The sequence below is a fragment of the Dipodomys ordii genome, unplaced genomic scaffold (assembly GCF_000151885.1).
Source record: "Dipodomys ordii isolate 6190 unplaced genomic scaffold, Dord_2.0 Scaffold212, whole genome shotgun sequence".
In the NCBI taxonomy this organism is placed as follows: Eukaryota; Metazoa; Chordata; class Mammalia; order Rodentia; family Heteromyidae; genus Dipodomys; species Dipodomys ordii.
The window spans coordinates 1,366,513-1,389,185 of NW_012267428.1; the positions used below are offsets into that span (position 1 = coordinate 1,366,513).

Below are 22,673 nucleotides of genomic sequence, written 5' to 3' on the forward strand. Positions count from 1 at the left end.
TTCTTAAAATCTTTGACTTTAGGGAGGCCAAAATCACAAGAATCAGTTTGAGGCCAGCTCTAGGGGGAAAAAAATGCAAGACCCTTCCTGAAAAATATCTAAAATCCAAAACGGCTATGGGTCAGCTCAAGTGGTAGAGCATCTGTCTGGTAAGCACATGACCCTGGGTTCATACTCCAGCACTGCCAAAAATAAATAATTCACATCTTCAGACATCTATAGAATTTCCGACTTGGTTTGGGTTATACCAAAAACTTGACAAACTTCTCCTTTGTTAATCCTACCACATATTAGGCTATCAGCTGACCGATCATATGTTTTAGTATTCAATATTTAATGGTATTCAAGTGTCTGTAAGGGACTTAAATTAGCTTAGGGAGAAGATTCTCTTTTGTTAAATAATGGCATAAAAGACAGGGTGCTGGAAGCTATGGGACATCCAAGCTCAGGAGGAGAGAATGAAGGTCTGCCAGGCACTGCGCTTCCACCAAATACAGATGCACACATAAACCACTCCATCTGCACACTGAATCATGATAGCCTTTAAATGATCCTTTAACTAAATATGCTTTTCCAGCCTCGGCCATCTCTGGGGTTCTCATTGCATTGTTCTCCAGTTCCATACCATTGGCTTAAATAGGGATGTTAAGGCCCAGGGGCTGACACTTACTTGAGGATGTCCTTTAACAACAAACTGGGTCTTCTCATCTTGTTCTGGGCTCCTGTGTACCATTGCAGGGGGGGCCTTGAACATTCACTTCTTAGCTTCACAAAGTTGTATTCGCTTGGCATTTCTGTGAAGAGAGAGATGAGGACAGTGGTGGGAGGAGAGAGAAGTGTTAGGCAGATTTTGAACTCAGGAACTTGTGTTTTCTAGGCAAGCATGTTACTTATGCTCTCAGCTTTTTTCTTTTTCTCCTTATTCCAGGGCTTGAAGTCAAGGCCTCTTGCTTAGCATTTTGCTCATGGCTGCTCTACCACTTGAGCCATACCCTCAGACCGGCATTTTGTTGGTCAACCGGAGTTACAAGTCTCACAGATTTTTCTACCTGTTCTGGCTTTGAACTTTAATCCTGTCTTCTGAGTAGATTCCAAGCATGAGCTATCAGCATCTAACCTCTCCAGCCCTTATGCTTTAGTTATTTTTTCAGATCAAGTCTTGTGCTTTTTTTTTGTCTGAACTGTTCTCAGACCACAACTCTCCTATTCCTGTCTCCTAAGTAGCTAAGATTTCAGATGTGAGATATTGTGCCTGGCCTTAAAGAGACTTTTTTTCTTTTCTTTTCTTTTTTGCTGGTCCTGAGGCTTGAACCCAGGGCCTGGGTGCTGTTTCTGAGGCTCTCTGTGCTCAATGCTAGTGCTCTGCCACTTGAGCCACAACACTACTTCTGGCCTTTTCTGAGTAGTCCATTGGAGATAAGAGTCTCACAAGTCAGGTGCCAGTGGCTCACCTGTAATCCTAGCTACTCAGGAGGCTGAGATCTGAGGATCATGGTTCAAAGCCAGACTGGGAGGAAAAGTCCCTGTGAGACTCTCATCTCCAATAAACTACTCAAAAAAGCCAGAAGTGGCACTGTGGCTCAAGTAGTAAAATGCTAGCCTTGAGCATAAAGAGGCTTAGGGACAGTGACAAAACCCTGAGTTCCAGCTCTAGGATCAAGGGAAAAAAAGTCTCACAGACTTTCTTGCCCAAGCTGGCTTTGAATCATGATCCTCAGATCTCAGCCTCCTGAGTAGCTAGGATTACAGGCATGAGCCACCAGTGCCTGCTTAAAAAGACTTCAATGTGATTATATCCACACTATGGAATACTATTTGGCAACAAAAAGGAATGAGCTCGTGATACACAGCACAGTAAATGTTAATGAATTAAACACGACATGTTAACAAGCTAGGCCTTCTCATCTTGTTCTGGGCTCTCTTCTTATTTCAAAAGATTAATACTGTATGATTTCTAACATTTGTGGGTTTAAAATTTTTTATTTATTTTTTAAAAAGTATCTTTAAGTAGTTGTACAAAGGAGATGTTATTTAACAAAGCAGTTTACCGGAAGTGGAGCTGTGGCTCAAGTGGTAGAACACAAGCCTTGAGAAAAAAAGCTCAGGGACAGTGCCCAGGCCCTGAGTTCAAATCCCAGGACTGGCACCCCTCCAAAAAAAAAAAAAAGACACAGCAGTTTATGGATACAATGCATCCTGATCAGTGTCAACCCTTTCAACATTCTCATCCATCTTCCCTACCTACCCCTTACCTCACTCTTCTTAATTTTGTAGGATATACACTGAATTATTGACTGTATTCTCCTCTTCTCCTTTTTGGTCATCTACCCCTTTCCTCTTGACCCCACACCACCCCGTTCAAGCACCCATTTCCTGGTGTTTATTTTTGCCTTTTTAAGGAATTACACTATTTGAGTTCTCCCTTGAATCTACCATATTTCAAGCAGTACATTGTATGGGCCTGCATACCACCAATATATTTACTTGTAAGTTTATAAGCTAAATCTAGCTTCCACATATAAGGAAAACATGTATTGTCTCTCTAGGCTGACTTATCCTATGACCCAGCATTTCTACTCCTGAGCATTTATCCAAAAGATTACAAATCACGATACAAGAAAGATACCAGCACAACCATGTTCACTTACTATAGCCAAGTTACGGCATCAGTCCACATGTTCCTCAATGGATGAATGTGGTATAAAAACAAAATAAAATTGTACTCATCCATTAGAAAGAATGATATTGTACTATTTGTTTTTTGCTTGTGTGCCAGTCCTAAAGCTTGAACTCAGGGCCTGGGTTTTGTCCCTGAGCTTCTTTTGCTCAAGGTTAGCATTCTACCACTTGAGCCACAGCTTCACTATCAACCTTTTCCAAGCAGTTTGCGGGAGATAAGAATCTCATGAACTTTTCTGCCCAGGCTGGCTTCAAACTGTTATCCTCAGAACTCATCCTCCTCAGTAAGTAAGGATTATAGCCATGAGCCACCAGAACCCAGCTGATACTGTACTATCTGTAAAGAAATGGAAAGAGATTGAAACAAATTTTTGTTTCATTTATTCATTTTTGGTCATGGGACCTGAACTCTGGGCCTGGGCGCTGTCCCTGAGCTCTTCAGCTCAAGGCTAGCGCTCTACCACTTGAGCCACAGCACCATTTCCTGTTGTTTCATTTTGATTGGTTTGGTGGTACTGGGGTTTGAACTCAGGGCCTTGTACTTGCTATACAGGTTTTCTACCACTTGATCCATGCCTCCAGCCCTTTTTGCTCTGGCTATTTTTGAGATAAGCTTTCTTTTTGTTTAGGATGGCCTGGATCACAATTCTTCCATACATACTTCATTATTGACATACTAGAATTACAGAAATCCACAGCAGACAGGTGGGTGCCATGGTTATAGAGAAGGGATGGAGGGACAACCATGAAAGGGCAGTCTGAGGGGCACAGAACAAAAAAAAAAAAGAAAAGTAAAAAGTGACTCATGAAAAAAGGAATGGGATTATCAAAAGTTTAAAAGAAACCTTTCTGGGCTGGGAAGGTAGCTCAGTGGTAGAGTGCTTGCCTTGCATGTATGAGGCATTGGGTTCGATTCCTCAGCACCACATAAGCAGAAAAAGCCAGAAGTGGCGCTGTGGCTCAAGTGGTAGAGCACTAGCCTTGAGCTGAAGAGCTGAGGGACAGCGCCCAGGCTCAGAGTTCAGGCCCCATGACCGACAAAAAAAAAAAAGAAAAAAAAGAAACCTTTCCTTTAAAAACATATATGCTAAGGGATATACCTGTTTATATTCTATTTTACTTTTCTTTTTCTTTTTGCAGGGATGGAGATTAGGGTCAGGGCCTTACATGTGAGAGTCAAGTACTCCTTTCTTACCAAGCACTCCTTGTTACCTTACAACTTCTCTATTGACTCTAATTCTGTGAATCAAGAATTTTACCATTTCTAGACTGCAAGAATTTATCACTGTATTCCCTCTGTTCCCATAGTTTCAAACAATAGTGCCAAAGACCTTATTAGGAAACCTTTGCTGAAGAATCTACTGAATTCTTAAATGAAAAGTTAGAGCAACCGAGACCCTGGAAGGCTTTCAGAAACAACTCTGTGGTTACCTAATGTACAGTCAGCCAAGTGGAACCGCCAGACTACTGTAGGCAGTACTTGCATAAAATTGAGGTGTACTGAGTTGTCTGAGTTTTTGTGACCAGAATGACACTCAATTCATACCCAGATGGACCTCCAGAGAACAAAGCAGGCCAGGGTTAGAGAATGAGAAAGAATCTAAGTTTCCATCTGTGTGCAGTGGGCAGCCCTGCTGGCTCTGGCTCTGGCTTGGCCTGCTTCTTAAAACTACAAACCTGTAATCTATGTTTTGCAGACTCTGTCTTGCCAGCTGGCTTCTTGTTAAACTGTGATCCTGGGATGTGCTAGCAAAAGACTGTAAGACAAAAGTAGTCTTTCAATTTGCCGACAGCAGCAATGAAGGCAGCAAGCAATGAGGGAGGAGGGGTAGTCGACATGTAACACCAGCAGCAGCTGTGAGCATCCAGGAACCTTGCTTTGTGCCTGGCAGAAGCCAGAGCTGGGCTCTGGGGGCTCATGCCTCCTAGTTACTCAGGAGGCTGAGATCTGAGGATATGGTCAGACAGAAAAGTGAGTGAGTTTCTTATCTCCAATTAACCAGCAAAAGTAGAAGGAGTAGAGTCCCAGATCATCTCTTCAGTGTGTCAGGGATGACATTTCAAATCATGTATCCAAAAATGAAAAAAAAAAAGCCAGCTGTAGAGGTTCACATCTGTAATCCCAGCACTTGGCTGGAAGAGGCAGGAGGATCAAGAACTCTAGGACAGCTTGGACTACATAGTGAAACCTTGTCTCATAAAAACCCTCAGAAACTAAGTTCCTAGGTTTTCAAAGGGAAGTTCATAAGGAAACGATCACATGTCTAGTGAGCTGGACAGATATACATTTATAGAGAGACAAATCAAAGCATAGTCACACTCAGCATGTTCAGTTTGCTCAGCAGAGACTGGTCAATTCCCTTCTGCGTAAGTATCACAGACTCCCCAAGAACTTGTTAGTGGATCAATAGATCAAGAAAGAATGATTAAACTGAGCACTGGAGGCTCATGACTGTAATCCTAACTATGTAGAAGGCTGAGATCTGAGGATGGAGGTTTGAAGCCAGCCCTGGCAGGAAAAGGTCCATAAGACTCCTATCTCCAATTAGCCAGCAAAAAGTTGGAACTGGAGGTGTGGCTCAAGTAGTAGAGTACCAGCTGTGAGGCAAAAGCAAAAAAAGTCAAGTGAGAGCACAAAATCCTGAGTTCAAGTTCCAGTACCAGTTCAAAGAAAAAAAGGAACAAAAAAGATGATAGAGGATCCTCTCACTAGAGGGCTTGCATTCCCACTTCCCATAGCAATGTCACCTGGAGAAGCAGCCTGTTGTAGGCACCTTCACATACTAAAACTACCTCTAGCCAGAGGTATGCCTGCACACATTTACCCTCCATTCAATTTTCTGTGAACAATTCAACCAGTAGTAACAGTCAATTCCATTTGAGTTAAGAGACAACTACAGAAGGGCCTTGCCTAGCAAAACTGCTTATACGGATGTATCTTTCTGTATTATAACACCTGTCATCATGAGGCAAGTTGCTCATACTTTCAAACCTAGTATAATTTTTATCTTGTCTTCCCTCTAAGCCGTAGACTCCATGCAAGCAGGGGTCCTTGCTTTGCCCACCTAGTGGGCATCCAGTATCTATTTACTGGGTAAGTTACTCATTTCTTGAGGGCTGCAGAGGCCGTGGAAGTGTCATGCATTCCTCCAGACTTCTGTTTGCCAGCTGTCACGAGGGCTAGCTGGTCTGCCTTCTGCCTCATGGCTCCCTCCTGCTTCCCCCCTTAATTTCCTAAGTCCCTGAGTCTATCCATTTGGATCCTCTTCTTTCTGAGGTTCCTCAGGCAATAACTTTCTCATAATGGCTTCATCTTGACACAGAAAAGTATTTTCCTACTCACATATCAAAATGTTATGGATTCTTAAGAGTCTATGTTTCCCATGGTCATTTAAAGCCACTTCAGTGGCTAAGTCACCATCCCATAACTCTGACTTCACCCCTCACCCCCTGCCTCTCTAGGCAGGGTGGGAATAAGTCGAGTACCTGGGAAATGTATTTGGGTGCAGTGACAGCTATCTTCAAGGAGAAGGTGGGAATGTATCTGCCCTCACCATCGCTAGAGCCAACGTCTGGTGGTATTGTGAGGAACTTTTGCTTGAGGCTTTTCTGGTCAAAAGGAACAGAACCTGTACTTTGGTTAAATTGGTTATTCCTTTCATCCTGGCATTTCTAAAACTAAAAGCCTCTTCAGTGTGACCTCCAAGTTTACATAGTTGCCATCAAGATTCAATGAGGAGCAATCTAAGATGGCTGATTTCGAGGATCGGGTGCTAGATGAGGAGAAGGTACAGAGAGATGCTAAATTCATCACCCATGCATCTCCAAGGGAGTCTAATGAAGTATTCAGTGGTGTTTGGCCACTACTTAGTGATGACAATCTCCTTAGGGAAGGGGCAGATTTGCCCAGTATAACATGCACCAGTTCACACTTGTGAAGATAGAAGAATATAAAGATCAGGTCTTAATAACAGAGCACAGTGACCTGGGTAATAGCAGATTTTTAGATCTAAGGAACAAAATTTCCTTTAAGTTTGATCACTTATACAGAGAAGTAAGTGACACCACTCTCCCCATCTCCCTAGCTAAAGGACGGAGATGGAGGTTTGAAGTCTTGGAGAGAATTCTGTGACAGTGCTTTAAATTATTATTCCAATGGCTTCTGTACTGTTTATGCTAAACTATAGATGGGCAACAGACTATAATTACGTGTATTGGAAGCCACAAGTTTCAGCCTAACATCTTCTGGAATGGTTCTTGGAGATGAGAGTGGAAGTTCATAATCATACTACCTATAGCACAGCTGGTTGCAGTGCTAAAGATTCAGGTTCACTAATATGAAGATGGCAATGTTCAATTGGTTAGTTATAAAGATGCACAAGATTCAATAATTGTATCTAATGAAGTCCAAACTGTCAAGGACTTTAGACTTTACTAAAATCTCAGAGTGCAGAAAATGAGTATCTGACAGCAATTAGTGAAAACTATTAATGTCTGATACCACATTCAAGGTGGCAACTTGCATTTTTTAGCACCAAAATTGACTGGAACAAGATACTCAGCTACAAAATTGGCAAAGAAATGTAGAATGCTTAAAAGCTGACTACAGGATTCTTCATTATGTGAAAGGAAAAGAATTCAATGTGGTCATATGATAAATGATTTATAAACAAGTGTGATATTTTGCTAGGGCTACCAAGTCAACTGATTTTCTAGCCTCATGAAAAACTGGTGAACCTACTGCATTGTCTTAATTTTTTTTTTGCATTTTCTATCTTTGTTATCACTATATCTACTTGTATAAATCTTTTTTAAAAAAAATTTTGGTTGGTCATGAGTGTTGAACTCTGGGCCTGGGCATTGTCCCTGAGCTCTTCAGCTCAATGTGAGCATGATTTACTGGAGATAAGAATCTCACGGACTTTCCAGCCTGAGCTGGTTTTGAACCGTGATCCTCAGATCTCAGCCTCCTGAGTAACTAGGATTACAGGTGTGAGCCACTAGTGCCCAACTACTTGTATAAACCTTTTCCCCCCTGCTACATTTAATGGAATGATATATCCTGGAGTCATTTTTCCATTTAGAAAATTTTCCTGGGGGAACGGGGGAGGATTGGGTGGGGGGGTGGGGGGGGAGGCTGGGAAGAGATGTGAAGGGTAAACAAAGGAGGAGGCTGCAATGCTTGATAAGAAATGTACTCATTATCTTGCCCATGTAATTGTAACCCCTCTGTACAGTATGTTCACAAAAAAATAAAAAAAAAAGAAAATTTTCCTAGTCATGAATTCCTGTTATTGTTTTAAACAAAAAATACAGTCAGTACAATTTTTTTTGTTGTTATTTGTTTTTTAGCCCCAATTTTCCAAAGCACTTCTGGTACCTTCAGTAGTTTTTACTGATCCATCAACAGCTAAAGAGGTTATGCTACAAACTAGCTAAACGGAAGACACATTCATCCTACCTCTGCTTTGATCATCGTCTATAGCATCTCACAAATGTAGTTTGCAGATGCTTAGATTGGGGCTTTTCAGATCTACTCTGAGGGGAAGAGGAAAATTTCTGGAAATTATACTATCCTCAGCTTCTCTGGGCGATCTTATTTCTTTAAATGCAAAGACTTGAAGCACATTCCCTACACATGAACATGCTTGCTTTTTTTTTTTTTCATTCTCCCACTTTCTCCTCATCAAGTACCTTTGTAGTTAGAAACATCTACATTTTTAGGGCTGGGAAGGTGGCTCAGTGGTAGAGTGCTTGCCTTGCATGCCTGAGGCCCTGGGTTCAATTCCTCAGCACCACATAAGCAAAGAGAAAAAAGCTGGAAGTGGTGCTGTGGCTCAAGTGGTAGAGTGCTAGCCTTGAGCTGAAGAGCTGAGGGACAGCACCCAGGCCCAGAGTTCAGGCCCCATGACTGGACCCCCCCAAAAAAAAGAAGAAACATCTAAATTTTTAGTAGTTATGCCCATTTATGTATTTGTTTCCTCTCCCAGAATTGCTGACGTATTATGGCTGTGGAAGAGTGTGAAACTCGAAAAAGGCAGATTTTTGAAGGAATAATAGGTATCTTGTGCTCTAAGACTTTGTGGCAGGATTGTGATATAAGCAAATGAAACAGACATCTATGTAAATCACAGAAACTGAAAATGAACCCGAGTCAAAGGATATCTTCCAGGCAGTATCTCTCTATTGCAACCTGTTATTTAAGGGACTACTAGTGTTTTATTCTAAATAGGTATAAAATGTGTTCCAAATAACTTCTTCCTTGATCCAACCTGCCAAGAACTCATGTAACTATGATAAAGCAACTATTCCCAGGTATACTGGCAGGTATGTTCATGATCTCTGAATATGCAGGCAACACAGATATGATATGACAACTAGTAATGGTGGATTCATTTACATTGTTTATACTTCTATGACCAGGCCTTGAGGGAAGGTCAGTTTTTTGAAAAGCAAGTAGTATCTTCCAACCTGTCTCCATATAATTGTCAAAACAGGGTGTTTGTGCTTCAGCTTTGTTTTTGCTCTGTAATATAGTCAAGTGACCATATAAGTGAAAGCTATGTAAACATTTTTAAATTTTTATTTCAAATAAAATATATTCTTTTATTTTTTATTTATTTTTATTTTAAATAAAATATTTTTGTAATATTTGTCATTCACACTATCTGGGCAGGAAAGTCCGTGAGGCTCTTCTCTCCAATAAACCACCAGAAAACTGGAAGTGGCACTGTGGCTCAAGTGGTAGAGTGCTAGCCTTGATCAGAAGAACTGAGGAACAGCACCCAGGCCCAGAGTTCGAGCCCCACAACTGACCAAAAAAAAAAAAATTCAACGAAGAGTTCTTGATGAAACTAAGGCCAGGAACAATTAAATCCCTCTAAAAAGATGGCATAGGAAAACTGGATGGCTCCTAATATTATTCTAGCAGGAAAAAGGGAAGTAAAGGTTGTACTTTTATCTTCAAAAATACAACTAAAAATTCAGAGGTAAATGGCTTGAAAGTCCTTCATTGTTGTGAGTGGGATGACTTTAATGGGTGTTGTAGGATTAATTCATAAAAAGACTGTTAAAAGAGTTTCAAGAAAAAAATAAAAAAGGGGGGAGTTGTGAGGAAAAACTGTTTTTGTTTTTTAATCACACTGTCTTGCTTTTGCCTGGTGGCTTACTTATTGTTAAGGAAAAGAAGAACTGCATTGGGATATTAAAGGATTTTTGAAATGTAAGGTTTTGTCTTAAACTAGTTTCTTTTCAAGATTGTTCAAGCAATAGTAGAGGTTGTGGATATATTACTTGTGAAATGTTAATCTTATTTCAAAATTGCCTTACATAAATACATTTTACCCATTGCAAACTAGCCAATTGCAAGCAGATTCTGGGGGGGGGGGGAGAAGAAGAGTCTATATGTCTGATGAGGAAAAAAATCTTATTAAGTTTCTGATTTAAAGAAATATAAGGGCTGCGTGCTGGTGGCTCCCGCCTGTAATCCCAGCTACTCAGGAGGCTGAGATCTGAGGATTGAGGTTCAAAGCCAGTCCGGGCAGGAAAGTCTGTGAAACTCTTATCTCCAATAAATCACCAGAAAACCAGAAGTGGTGCTGTAGCTCAAGTGGTAGAGTGCTTGAGCTGAAGAGCTGAGGGACAGCGCACAGTCCCAGAGTTCAAGCCCCACGACCAATTAAAAAAACAACAAGAAAGAAATATAAGGGCAGGTTTTAGTGCATTGGTGAACTTTTTTTTCTTTTCTTTTTTTTTTTTTTTGGTGCTGATACTGGGGCTAGAACTCAGGACTAGGGCACTGTCCCTTAGCTATTTTGTTCAAGATTGGCACTCTACCACTTGAGCTCCACTTCCAGGGTTTTTTTTGGTAGTTAATCAGAGATAAGAGTCTCACAGATTTTCCTGACCAGGCTGGCTTGGAATGGCAATTCTTGTATCTCAGCTTCCTGAGCATCTGGGATTATAGGAGTGAGCCACCAGTACCTGGCTAGGGTTTTGTTTTGTTTTGTGTGTATGTTTGTGTGGTATTGTTTTCCTTTTACACAAGGTCTTGCTATGTAGCTCAGGCTGGCCTCAAACTTGCAATCCTCCTACCTCTATTACCTGACTGCTAGGATTACAAGTGTGTACTACCATGTGTGGCTAACATTTCATTTTTATAAAATGAAATGTAGAACAGGCACCTCAAAGCAGTATATGATGAGCTGTCAGATTAACCATAAGTATATGGATAATTACTGGTGTAAGAATGGAAAGGGAACTAACATTTATGGGAAAGAACATGTCTACACTTGATCTCACGGAATCCAAAAAGCATCTAGGTAACTAGATTGTCATCTCCATTTAACCTGCCAAGGACATACTTGGGTAATCAAAGTAACTGAAAATTCCAACCTACATCTGTCCACTTTGGCCTCCATATCCTCCTTCCCAGGGTTGCTTGGAACATGTGACTTGAAACAGTAGGTAGTGTGTACATGTGTGCATGTATGCATTCATGTGTGTATATTTAAATAATGAAGGCATGCCAGGGCACATACCGTTTCAAACAAAACTGAGGTTGAGAGAGCAATGTGTAAACCATCATAGCTGGTGTGGGCTCTCTGGAAGGTGGACAGGCATAGCTTAGACATTACTAAGGTAGTGATGGGCATTCTGTGGGGTTGGAGGTTTCTGAGAGTGAAAGTGTTTCCCATCAGAAGAGAAGGAAGACAAATCTGCATGCTAGACTTCCCTGAGATATCGAGGCAGGATTTAGGCACTCACTTCAGTGGTGGTCCAGGAGGGAGGAAGACCCAAGAGCCATCATGAGTAAGAGAAAGAAGAAAGTGGTGTAGATCTACTGAGATTTGACAACAGGAAGATGGCCGTGCAAAGAGATCTGAGTCTCAATTAAGGACAGAAATAGGAGTGGAAGTCAATTTTTATAGCTTAGTGATGATGAACTTGAAAGGATAAATAATCAGACAACAGTGCTTGGGAAACACCTTGAAATGTGGATTAGGGCTTGGCAAAATGTCCTTCTGGCTATACAGCCCTTCTTAGCAGTACCAAGTAAATTAAGCCACAAGGCACATGAACCACTGTCTCTCCTGCACCTAGACTGGTACCACTTCCTACCATCTGCAGGAAGTGGCAAGCAGTTGCTCAAGTCACTTGGGAGTTTTGTGTTTTAAGATGACCCAAGTGCATTCACAAAGAAACAAAGATGACAGGACAGAAAGACTCACCTCAGGGAAAAGTCAGCCTTGGGGACACACCTTAAACTTGCTGATGGGAACTGTACAATAGCTTCCAGCTCCAGCTTCAGATAGAATGGATGAGCCCACCACAGAGGCCTGGCTACCATGAAGAGAAGAGCAAACGACTACAAATGGCCAAGAAAATTTAGGACTGGGCTAGAGGTGGGAGGCAGCCAGGAAAGAGGATGGTCCTACTGGCAGGCATGGTAAATGTTGGCTGCTAACAGCACAAAGCTTTCCCCTTTGTACATCTGCCTTCTCCCCAGCCAGTGGCTGAATGACAAACGGCTCAGGCTCAAGCTAAAAGAGACAAATAGGACATGTTTTCTCTCATATGCAGAAGGTAGATTTAAAATACATGATAAATTATACAGATCTCTAAGCATTCATACACAGTGAGACTCTTAAGGGGTGCAATCTCTACATGCCTCTTTTCATATAAAATAGTATTTATCAAAATGAACTCCAGGAAATGGAAACAAGAAGTTTTTAATTTTTTTTGTCTTGTTTGTTCACTTTTCTGTCTTTTGGGGGGAGGGGTAAGGGGGACACAAAAATGTAGAACGATAGGGTGGACAAATGCAGCATTGGTACTCAGTAGAAACCACGTTGAAAATAAACAATACAACTTGTGGGTGAGGACAGAAGGGAAAAACTGGAAGAGAAGAAGGAAGAGGTGATATTGTCCAAAAAGAAATGTACTCATTATTTGACTTATAAAATGGTAACCCCTCTGTATATCACCTTTATATATATATGTTTAAAGTCTTTGGCTCCTTCCCTCAAACTGGGATCACCACAGAGATGGCAGAAGCTGACACCTATGTTCCTGTGGGAATCAGAGATCACAGGCTGGCTCAGCTCCTTGACCTGCATGCCAGCTCCTTTCAGCCTGAGGGCTCCCAGTAAGTCCAGGCCATAGCTTCAGTTCTCTCTTGAGTTGCAGGACATCACGGTGAGGAAGATAGCAGAAGGCTACCAGAGCACTTGTGGAATTTCTTGGAGATCTGGGGGAGGATGAAACAAGCAGGACAAAAATCCCTAGGGCAGGGCAGGGGTAGGGGTGGGGTCAAAGAAGAGAGAAGTTGGTAAGAGAAGTTATATGAGCCTCTACCAGCCTCTGGGAAGATGGGGTGAGGCAGAGGACAAGAGCTGCTGCACTACCAGGTCAGCAGATAGAGCTGAAGGAGTAAGAGGACCGGAAGAAAAACAAGTTAAAGGGAGGTGGCAGAGCCCTATCAGTCCAGGGCAGGAGGAAGTGATAGCAGTGAAGCAAGGTCAATTGGCCTTGCTGAGTCTCAAACATCTGCCTGCCACCAAGTCAGAAAATTCCATTGAAAGGGGGAAAATCCTCTGGAGTATAGGCTGGAGTATAGACAGCAGTGGCTATACTTAGTTGTGTGTAAGAGAAACCTGACCAATAAGGCCTTGAACCAGGCGGGGTTTATTTTCCTTCAGTCCAGAAAGTCTAAGATCAGCAGGCGGGCTAACACAGCAGCTCTGTGTGATGTAATGGATGTCCTGTCATTTTCTGTTCTTCAAGTATTGGAATTAGAATGTGGTCAGCTTCTGCTCTATCATCCAAGCAGGAAGAACAAGGAGAGGGGAAGGGGGGGAGGGAGGGAGGAAGGGAAGGGAGGGAGGGGTTCTGTCTGGATCAGGAGAGGGAAAACTTTCCTCAAGACCCCTGACAATTCCATTAGTATCTCCTTGGCCAGAACTACCATGGCTAGATATAACTGCAAAAGTTGGTTGAGGGCTTTTTGTAAACAAGAAGGCTTCTTCCTCAAGTAAAATTAGGGTTGTATGAATAAGGAGGAGGGGAGTTTTTAACATGTAGTAGTAGAATCTGGAAGGTCGAGATAAGAACTAAGGGCCTTGGATGAGGAAGACAGTGAAGGCTGTTCTAAAGAAATAAGATCCCCATAAGCCTTGGCTCAAATGGTAAAGCTGTGTAAGTAATAGACCCTGGCTCAATCCCTGGTACTTCAGCAAAAAGGGGGGAGGTGAAGAGAGAGAAAGAGAGAGAGGGAAAGAAAGGAAAGGAAGAAAGGAAGGAAGGAAAAGAGAAAGGAAGGGAGGGGAAAGAAAGGAGAAAGAGAGGGAGAGAAAAGGGAGAGAGAGAGAGATGTGTGGGAGTGTGTGCGGAGGAGCAGGGAGAGATAAGATTCCCAAGGACAAACAGAGCAAACTTCTCTTAATTTGGGAAATTACCTGGAAGGGATTGAGACCAAAGAGAAGTAAACATTAAGAAAAATCTAATTTCAATGTGACAATTCCAAGCTAAGTTCTGGAACACTGAAATACGAATTGTTTTAGAAAGCAGAGCAGTACTTTCTGGACAAAATGCATTTTAAATTGCTTTACTTGGAAAAACCAAACAACCCACTGCATACACACACTGTGAAAGTTAGTTTCACAGATCCCTTCAATGTGCTAAGTACGGACACAAGGATGAAACAAAGACTTTGAGTTCCAGACTAAGTAAGGTCCAGCTCTCTGAACACAGGGCCAGGGAAATGACACGAGGAACAGAAAGGTAGAATGTAGTGAAAGCTGTGTGAGAAAGAGGGCTGTTAGCAGTGTGTGTCTCACACCCTGCCAGACATGGGAAGTTTCCAAAACTGTCTCCCAAGGGGGTCTCCAACCCCATCCATGGGCACTATGACAAAAGCAGTGTGGCCGGGGTCCAGACACTGGAGTGCAAGTTCTAAACTCTCATCTATCCCCACCCTAAAGGAGAGGCAGCTTGTTGGGGTAGGGGTATGGGACAAAGATAACAACATAGGTGAACTTAGAGGACAGTATGCTAAGTGAAATTTTTAAAAGAGCTCAAACTCTCTCTCTCTCTCTCCCCTCCCACCCTCTCTCTCTCTCCCTCTCTCTCTGAAACAGTGGTTACTTCCAGTGGGACTGGAGGAAAGAAACCAGAGTAGACAAAGACTATATAATGATCCAGTTTATACATTTAATGTACAATATGAAAGCTAAAGTTATGGAACTGTATTATTATATTAGGTATTTTGTTAAGATTAGGTGCCTTTTGGCTATTCCTGGGCCAGAAGAGTAACTGTGTGACATGACAGATATATTAGTTTGCTTCACTACGGTAACCACTCTACTATCTAGCTGTACCCTGTAATTTCATGTTGTAAATCTCAAATATACACAATAAAATTGCTTATGAGCACACTAGCGCCATGCCTTACCTGTGGCTTTTGGAGCTCTTGTTGACCTTTTACTTCTTTCTTATGATTCTACAATCAACCATCCCTTCCTAATCTAAGCAGATGTGAATCCAAGTACAACCTAGGAAACTTAATTGTAAACCAGTTTTAGCAGTAGAACCCTTTAAATGAAAGGTTACTCCGAATCCCAATTTATAACACAGGCAGGATTCAATTGTTCTCTCATAAGGTTTCTATACCTTGGTATTGCAGACGTTTTAGCCTGGGTAATTCTACATTGTAGGATGTTTAGAACCATCCCTGAACTCTCAACACCAAACAACAGTAGCCTATCTGATCTTCCCCCTTTCAGCTTTATCAAGCAAAAATGTCTTCAGACATTGTCAAACATCCAAGAGATCAAAGTACTTCCTCTCCCCCCCCCTCAGTTCTAATCATACGATAGTCATCATGTATATTAAAATGTCAATATTATCTTATTTTTAAAGTCAATTAGGAGAATTAGACTTAAAGTAAAAACTGAAATCAAAAGTTGAAATTGGTGAGACCAGTTTCCGTATCTAATCTTTTTCCTTGTTTTACTTTGTTGCCCAATCTCAAGAATTCCTAATTTATCAAGATAAGCAGTTACGTCCTCACTCATGTAGGAGAGTCTGCACAAAAAACACAGCCTGAATCACACGACAGGGTAGGATCAGGTGAGGATGCGGAATGAGCACGTAAGCAAATTCTCTCGTGTTCTGTAATCGCAGCAATTGAGAAATGCTGCCTTCCAGGAAGGTTTTACAGTGGAGGGAAAACACCTGGAATAAACAACAGGTTTCAGCCTGAAGTTAGGCAGATTTTCCTACAAACTTGGCAAAATTATGAGGTTTAGTCTTCATGAAGAAAAACTGATTGGTAAATCCACAACTAGTACTATACTAATCGGCACATTTCTGATTCTGAAATATGGGGAGGGTGTGGAGTGTGGGGTTGGTGGGGGTGGGTGTTGGTGGTAGTGGGGTTTGAACTCAGAGCCTCACACTTGCTGGGTAGATGTTGTACTAGTAAGCCATGCCTCCAGCCCTTTTCACACTGGCTATCCTAAGATAGACAAGATAACACTTTCTGACCAGACCATGATCCTCCTCTCTAATGTTTTCTGCTGTAGTTGGGTTGACAGGTCAAACCACTATATCCAGCTTTTTGGCTGAGACTTGTCTGAAGTTTGCTTGAAATGGTGTTCCTCCTAACCTCAGACTCCTATGAAATGACAAATGTAAACCACCAGGACATGCTTTTTAATCTACATTAATAGTAATTCCTCTAATGTAGAAACTCCATCATTATTATAATTCAATATTCTGCTTTTCATGAACTTCAAGTATTAAGGCAATTAATTTGGAACCCTTGGAATACATGAAACAGTCTGCAACTTCAACATGCTCAGCAAGTACAGATGGTATTTCTCCCAGATTTTACCAAAGTGGCAAGGCTGTCAGCAGGCACTCTCTCTGAGTCTGGTTTTCACGCAAAAGCGGATTTCCTTAACAACTCTCTACAAACAGCTTCCCACCTTGCAACCCTGTTATTTGCTTTCCTGCTTCTCTTTATTTCATAGCACTCATTGCTACTGCTACACATTTGTCTAGTCTCTTCTGTCTCCACTAAAATATGAGGTTCCGCTCTGTACATTTTGTTCACTGCTACAATGTAGGAACCTCAAATAGTGCCTAGCTTGTAAAAGGCACTTAGAAGCACCTGCTGCACAGATGAACTGATGCGTGAATGAATGCATTAAGCAGCTGCCTGCAACCAAATCCCCACTGAGCCAGGTGCCTGTGGCTTCATGCCCCTAATCCTAGCCACTGAGGAAGCTGAAATCTGAAGACCTCAACTTGAAGCCAGCCAGGCAAGAAAGTCCAGGAGACTCTTATCGCCAATTTATCACCAAAAAGCTGGAACTGGAGATGTGGCTCAAGTGGCAGAGCACCAACACTGAGCAAAAAAGCTAAGAGATGGTACCTAGGCCCTGATATTCTCTCTCCCTCTCTCTTTCTCTCTCTCTCTCACACACACACACACACACACAGAGGAAAGATTTAAAATGTTCAACTCTTAGGCAATTTGATAGAGGCTGGTCACTTGAGCTCTTGGAGGATGCTTGCTAATCTGTAAAAAAGAAATATTAGGCACTTCTAATTTCTAACACCCTTCCTCCCCTAAAATGTTAGGATTCTCACTCATCAGTTTTTCAAATAAAGAATGAGAAAACCTAAATCTTAGCTTGTTCAGGGGGTAAAAACATGTTTGGACCAATTAGGGAGAGTGATAAAATAAAATATGAATAAGTGGGAGATGATGACTGAAGGTAAAAGAGACATAAACAGAAAATAGGGGTGGAGGCTGGGGGACAAGTAATTCTGGGGAGGAAGAACTGGAAGGAAAAGACAGGGAAGATAACCAGAAGCCACATAACTTTTTCCCACCTCTGCTCCCTGCGCCAGCAGTTTCAGATGGACTCTGCAAGTGCTGATAAACAGACCCACCCACAAAGCCATCCTACACCTCAACTTGGGTATCTGCCTCTGGACCCCAAACATATCCTTAACCACTCATTCATTCTTCCCAGGAGAACCTAGCCAGAAATACAGAAAGTTATCCAGACTGGATTTAAAAAGTAAAGGCTAGAAAAGGTCCCCTACCCCATGCTGAACACAGATGTGGGATTTTTCACTGAAACATACAACTTGAGGTTCTGTCAAGGCAGGAGGCAGACTCTTCTAGGGACAAATGCTAGCTTTGGGAGGACTACATCCTCTGAGGCTTGTGCCTTGTTAGCTATGGAGAACTCTACCACAGCACTTTGAAGTACTCCGATCTTTGTGCACAAATGCCCTTTACTATGTTTAAATATCCTTTGACGGTTGCATTCTGCCTGGGAACCCTCTCTCACAGTATGACTATAGGGCCAATCTAAAGCAGGGCAAAGTGTGAGTCAGAGCCCATTGACTGGATGTCAAGAGGCAGTTTTAAGGCAGGAACAGCAGCAACAGATGTCAGGAGAGAGAAATCTTCAGGTATAGTGAAGCCACAGTGTTAGTCAGGCCTTCCACCCAGTTTTATACTAAGGCCAGAAGAGGCAAAGCAAATTCTGAGGAGCCCTAAATGATACAGGAAGTAACTTCAGCAATGGCCATGGAGAGAATGACATGGGGAAACCTCATTGTTGTTTCTGCTGTTGAACTGTTACAGCACTGTGACCTGGAGGCAGCAGGGGTTTCAACTTTTGTTTTGAAATTATTTCACATTTACAGAAAATATAAAGAATCTTCATCTCTCCTTCTCCCAGGCTTTCCTGATTGTTAACATTTTACCACACCTGTGCTGCCAGGCTATCAGTATATGATGTGCTTATAAGTTAATCACTTGAAAATAAGGTGTAGACATGATCATCTAAATACCTTATATCCTAGAAATAAACATATTCCTATACAACCACAGGATAAGGATTGAAATCAGGAATGTATTCAACACCGGAATCCAATATAAAAGTTACAAAGAAAATTCTCCGAGAGTTCCAGTGATGGCTGATCTCAGCACAAAAGGCACAACAACATTTTTTTTTCTATTCTAGGATGCAGTCCAGGGTCAAATGTGGCATTCACTGTCATGTCTCTGAGCTTCTTTTAATCTGAAGCAGTTCCTTTATCTCTCATGACCATGCCATTTTCGAAAAGTACAGGCTAATTATTTCAGAGATTATCCATTAGTTGGGGTTCATCTAGTGTGGCTTTGTGATAAAATTCAAGTTACACATTTTTTCACTAAAATATAGCAGTGAGGCTGCGCCTTTCCCAGAGCACTTCCTTCAGAAGCAGGCAGCATTGTGCTGTCCCAGCACTGGTGACATTTAATGTGATCAGATAGCTAACAGTGGTATGAACCATCTTTCTCTGCCATTCTTGTCATTTTCCCTTTGTAACTTTCTGGAAAATTTCTGTTAGGAAAAGGATAAAATTATCTGACCTCATGTAGGCTCAGATGAGTTCCAACTTCAGGAATAAAACTAGGGTTAGATGGAGCAGTAGTTGGTGAGGTAGAATTAGCACGGAGATTCCTATCATATTTACTTCAAATAACCCCAATTCAAGTTTGATCTGAGTAAAAAACAAAATAAAACAATACTGTAGATTGCTTGGACATGACAGTTGAGGACTTAGTTTCTCTTTTGCCGCTCTATGTCTGCTGGAAATTTTATGAGGTGTCCAGTAGCAGCAAGAAGAGATGCTTAGGTCCAGATAGCTGACAGCAAGAGTCACACTAATTTTCCAGGGCCAATGCCAAAGAGCTCAATTCCATGGTTCCTGGTCTACTATGGGGCAGTATAGGAAGTATAAAAACAAAACCTTAACTCTCTACCCATGTCACATTCTCACCTGACCAGGTTTAGGAACTCTACCTTATTGGAAAAAAAAAATTTAAAAACTGTTATCACAAAGTTAGAAACTTCAGAAAACATATGAAAATAGAAAAAACACTTTAAAAATATTTGTTATACTACAAGCCAGAAAAGATCACTGTGTAAATAGATACAAATACATACATAGATAACTAACTTACCAGGACTGGATTAAAGTTGTCTGCATTATCCTTCTTTAAGGTGTGTTCCACTGGCAATGAAGGCCTACAATCAAGGACTGTGAAGGATGGTCTACAACTAGAATCTTCCTTGAAGCACAGGACATGAACTAATTCATAATGAATAATGGTTACCTGGAGTATTAGGGTTTCAGCTTTTTATAATGCCTGTTAGATGGGCTGCTCTGTATTGTATACTTTGCTTTGCTCACCTAGCAACCTTTTAACAAGCAACTTTCACATACCAGGAACAGGGAGCAAAAATTTAAGACAGTTTTTCTTCCTTTTGTTTTTTTGTTCCTTCCTTTCTTCTATCTTTGATCTGTCTGTCTGCCTGCCTGCCTGCCTGCCTATCTATCTTTTTGATTGAGGATTAAGCATGCAAAGAAAGTGCTCTAACACTTGAGTCATGCCCCTAGCTGTCACCCCCCCCTTTTTTTGGTGACAGTCCTGGGGCTTAAATTTAGCATCTGCGCACTGTCCCTGAGTTTTTTGCTCAATGCTGACACTCTATCACAGCTCTACTTCCTGCTTTTTGGTGGTTTATTGGAAAAAAGAGTTACAGACTTTCCTGCCTGGACTGGCTTTAAACTGTAATCTAGGATTACAGAAATCAGTTACTGGCATCTGGCTTGTTTTTTTTGTTTTGTTTTGAGATAGGGTCTTTAACTTTGTTCAGCCTGTCCTGGAATTCAAGATCTTCCTGCTTCTGCAGGTATGTGCCACCAAACATACCAACCTTTCCTCTTTAAATTACCAGAAAAACAGAAAATGTTCAAGTACCTAAAAGTACTGAATATTTTAAGAGTGGAGCTGCCATTTAGCTTGAGTGTCCTGGACAGGAAGTCATAGGGCAATCAGAGGAAATCAGGGAGGCTTTCCTGAGGAAGTGATGTGTAAATGGGTCAGTAAATGGAATGAGTAAGCTGTCAGAAGAGAGAAAGAAAATAGCAGGCATTCCAGATAGAAGGATGGCCATAGTAAATACCCAGAGAGATGGACTGAGGCCAGATACCGGGGTCTTGGGGAAAGAAGTTGCAGCTAAAAGAAACCAGGGCCTGCCAGTGGTTCTAAGTAGGAGAGTTGTGAAATCATCTTGGTATGACTGAAGCCACAGGAGTGGATGGACAAGAAGTTGCTGAGAGCATGACTGAGAGGTGATAGAGGAGCTGAGCCAGAGATAAGAAGGCAACAAGGAGGTCAAGCAGGAGACCCAGGGGAGGAAGGGGCCTGAGCTAGGAAGATCTGTTCATAAAGCTCCAGGGCAGCTGAGAGTTATGAAAAAGCTCCCCACACTGCTATGGTTTTGAGACAATTTCATAGTAAAGGTGGGTACCCCAAAGAAAGAAAGCAGAGGGAACAGGACTGGACAGGATGCGTGGGAGGAAACTGAAGGAGATATACATAGAGCTGTCCTTCCCTTCTAGGTCCCTGGAACCTTACAAAGAGCTCTCTGGTGGTAGGGGATCTTATGTGACAGCATATTATCCAGGGTACAAGTCTAAGGCCACCCCACAGATGCCCAATAAAACAGACTGCAGGAGCAAACGTTTTAATAAAATATTTCCCTAACTCTTAGGAGAGGAACAGAAAGTCACAATCCCTATGTGCATCTGATCATACAAAATAATATTTATCAAAATGAACTCCAGGAAATGAAAACAGAGGGTTTTTTTTCTTTTTTTTTTGAGGCTTTTTATTTTTTGTTGTTGTTGTTCTGTCTTTGGGAGTATAATGGGGGCACAGAAATGGATGGACAAAGGGTGAATAAATGCAGTAGTGGTACTTGTCTAGACACTATGTTGAAAATTAACTATATAACTTGTGGTTGGGGATAAGAGGGAAAAACTGGGAGACTTATGTAACTACAACCCCTCTGAACATCACCTTTATAATAACAATTTTAATTTTTTTAAAAGCATTACAATAAAATAGTCTTTGTTCTTAAAAAAAAAAAAAGACTTCCTAGAGCAAGCTAGGGAAGGGGCGACATTGTCCAAAAAGAAATCTACTTTACCTGACTTATCTAACTGTAACCCCCTCTGTACAGCAACTTTATAATAACAATTAAAAAAAAGATTTCTCTAGAAAAAATAAGTAGTGGGGTTAAATAAATATGAATACTTCATAAGAGAAAGTAAGTGTTCACAAAAGAAGTTCTGTATAACAGAAAGCATGGGATGGGGGGAGGGACGGGGGTTTTAGGCAAACACTAATATACCCAAGATCTCACTGCCATAAAGAAAGGACAAGGTGAGGCAGAGATCCAGGGATCACAGCTTGAGGCCAGCCCAGTCAAAAAGTTCTTGAGATTCCATCTCAACTCCTAGAAGTAGTGGTATCCACCTGCTAACCCCCTGTGGGGTAGCAGGAGCATGTCTGTATGGTGGCAAGGCTGGTACCTGTAGTCTCCAGGGGCACTGAGAAGCACAGGCTGGCCAGCATGAGCTACTACTTCAAAAAAATCAACAAAAAACAGGGGTATGGCTCAAGTGGTAGAATATCTGTCTAGCAAATGTGAGACAGTGAATTCAATCCTCAGAAAAGGAAAAAAAATACCTCCTCAAGGGACAGGGAATATGGGAGATCTGCTAGGCAGCTTTGACAATATCTTATGGTATTCAAAATCCTGTGTCCTCCAGGAACAAAAGAACCAGTGCAATAAAGTCCCAAATCAGATAGCTAATTAGGATCCTGAAAAAAAGAATAGAAGGAAAGTGACTAGGAATAATCTGTGGTTGGACCATAACCTGACTTCTGAGAGACTGAGTAGAGGGTAACAAAGGTGAATTTGTTTGGGCCACTTTAAACGCAGAACAAGGGGGCTGGGAAGGTGGCTCAGTGGTAGAGTGCTTGCCTTGCAAGCATGAGGCCCTGGGGTTGACCTTAAGCAGAAAAAGCTGGAAGTGGCACTGTGACTCAAGTGGTGGAGTGCTAGCTT

General features: G+C 41.7%; 1 protein-coding gene and 1 pseudogene across 3 annotated transcripts in view; one reads left to right on the forward strand and one right to left on the reverse strand.

Annotated features, from left to right (window-relative positions):
• St3gal5 (ST3 beta-galactoside alpha-2,3-sialyltransferase 5) overlaps window positions 1-22,673 on the reverse strand; it is a 68,662-nt gene that overhangs the window by 21,542 nt on the left and 24,447 nt on the right. For all 3 annotated transcript variants that reach the window (XM_013035461.1, XM_013035463.1, XM_013035462.1), the window contains one exon: window positions 671-794. In XM_013035461.1, coding sequence (XP_012890915.1) covers window positions 671-792 — 122 coding nt within the window. In that variant the 5' untranslated portion in view covers window positions 793-794. The remainder of the gene's footprint in view (window positions 1-670; window positions 795-22,673) is intronic.
• On the forward strand, window positions 6,429-7,275 carry LOC106000226 (annotated as a pseudogene).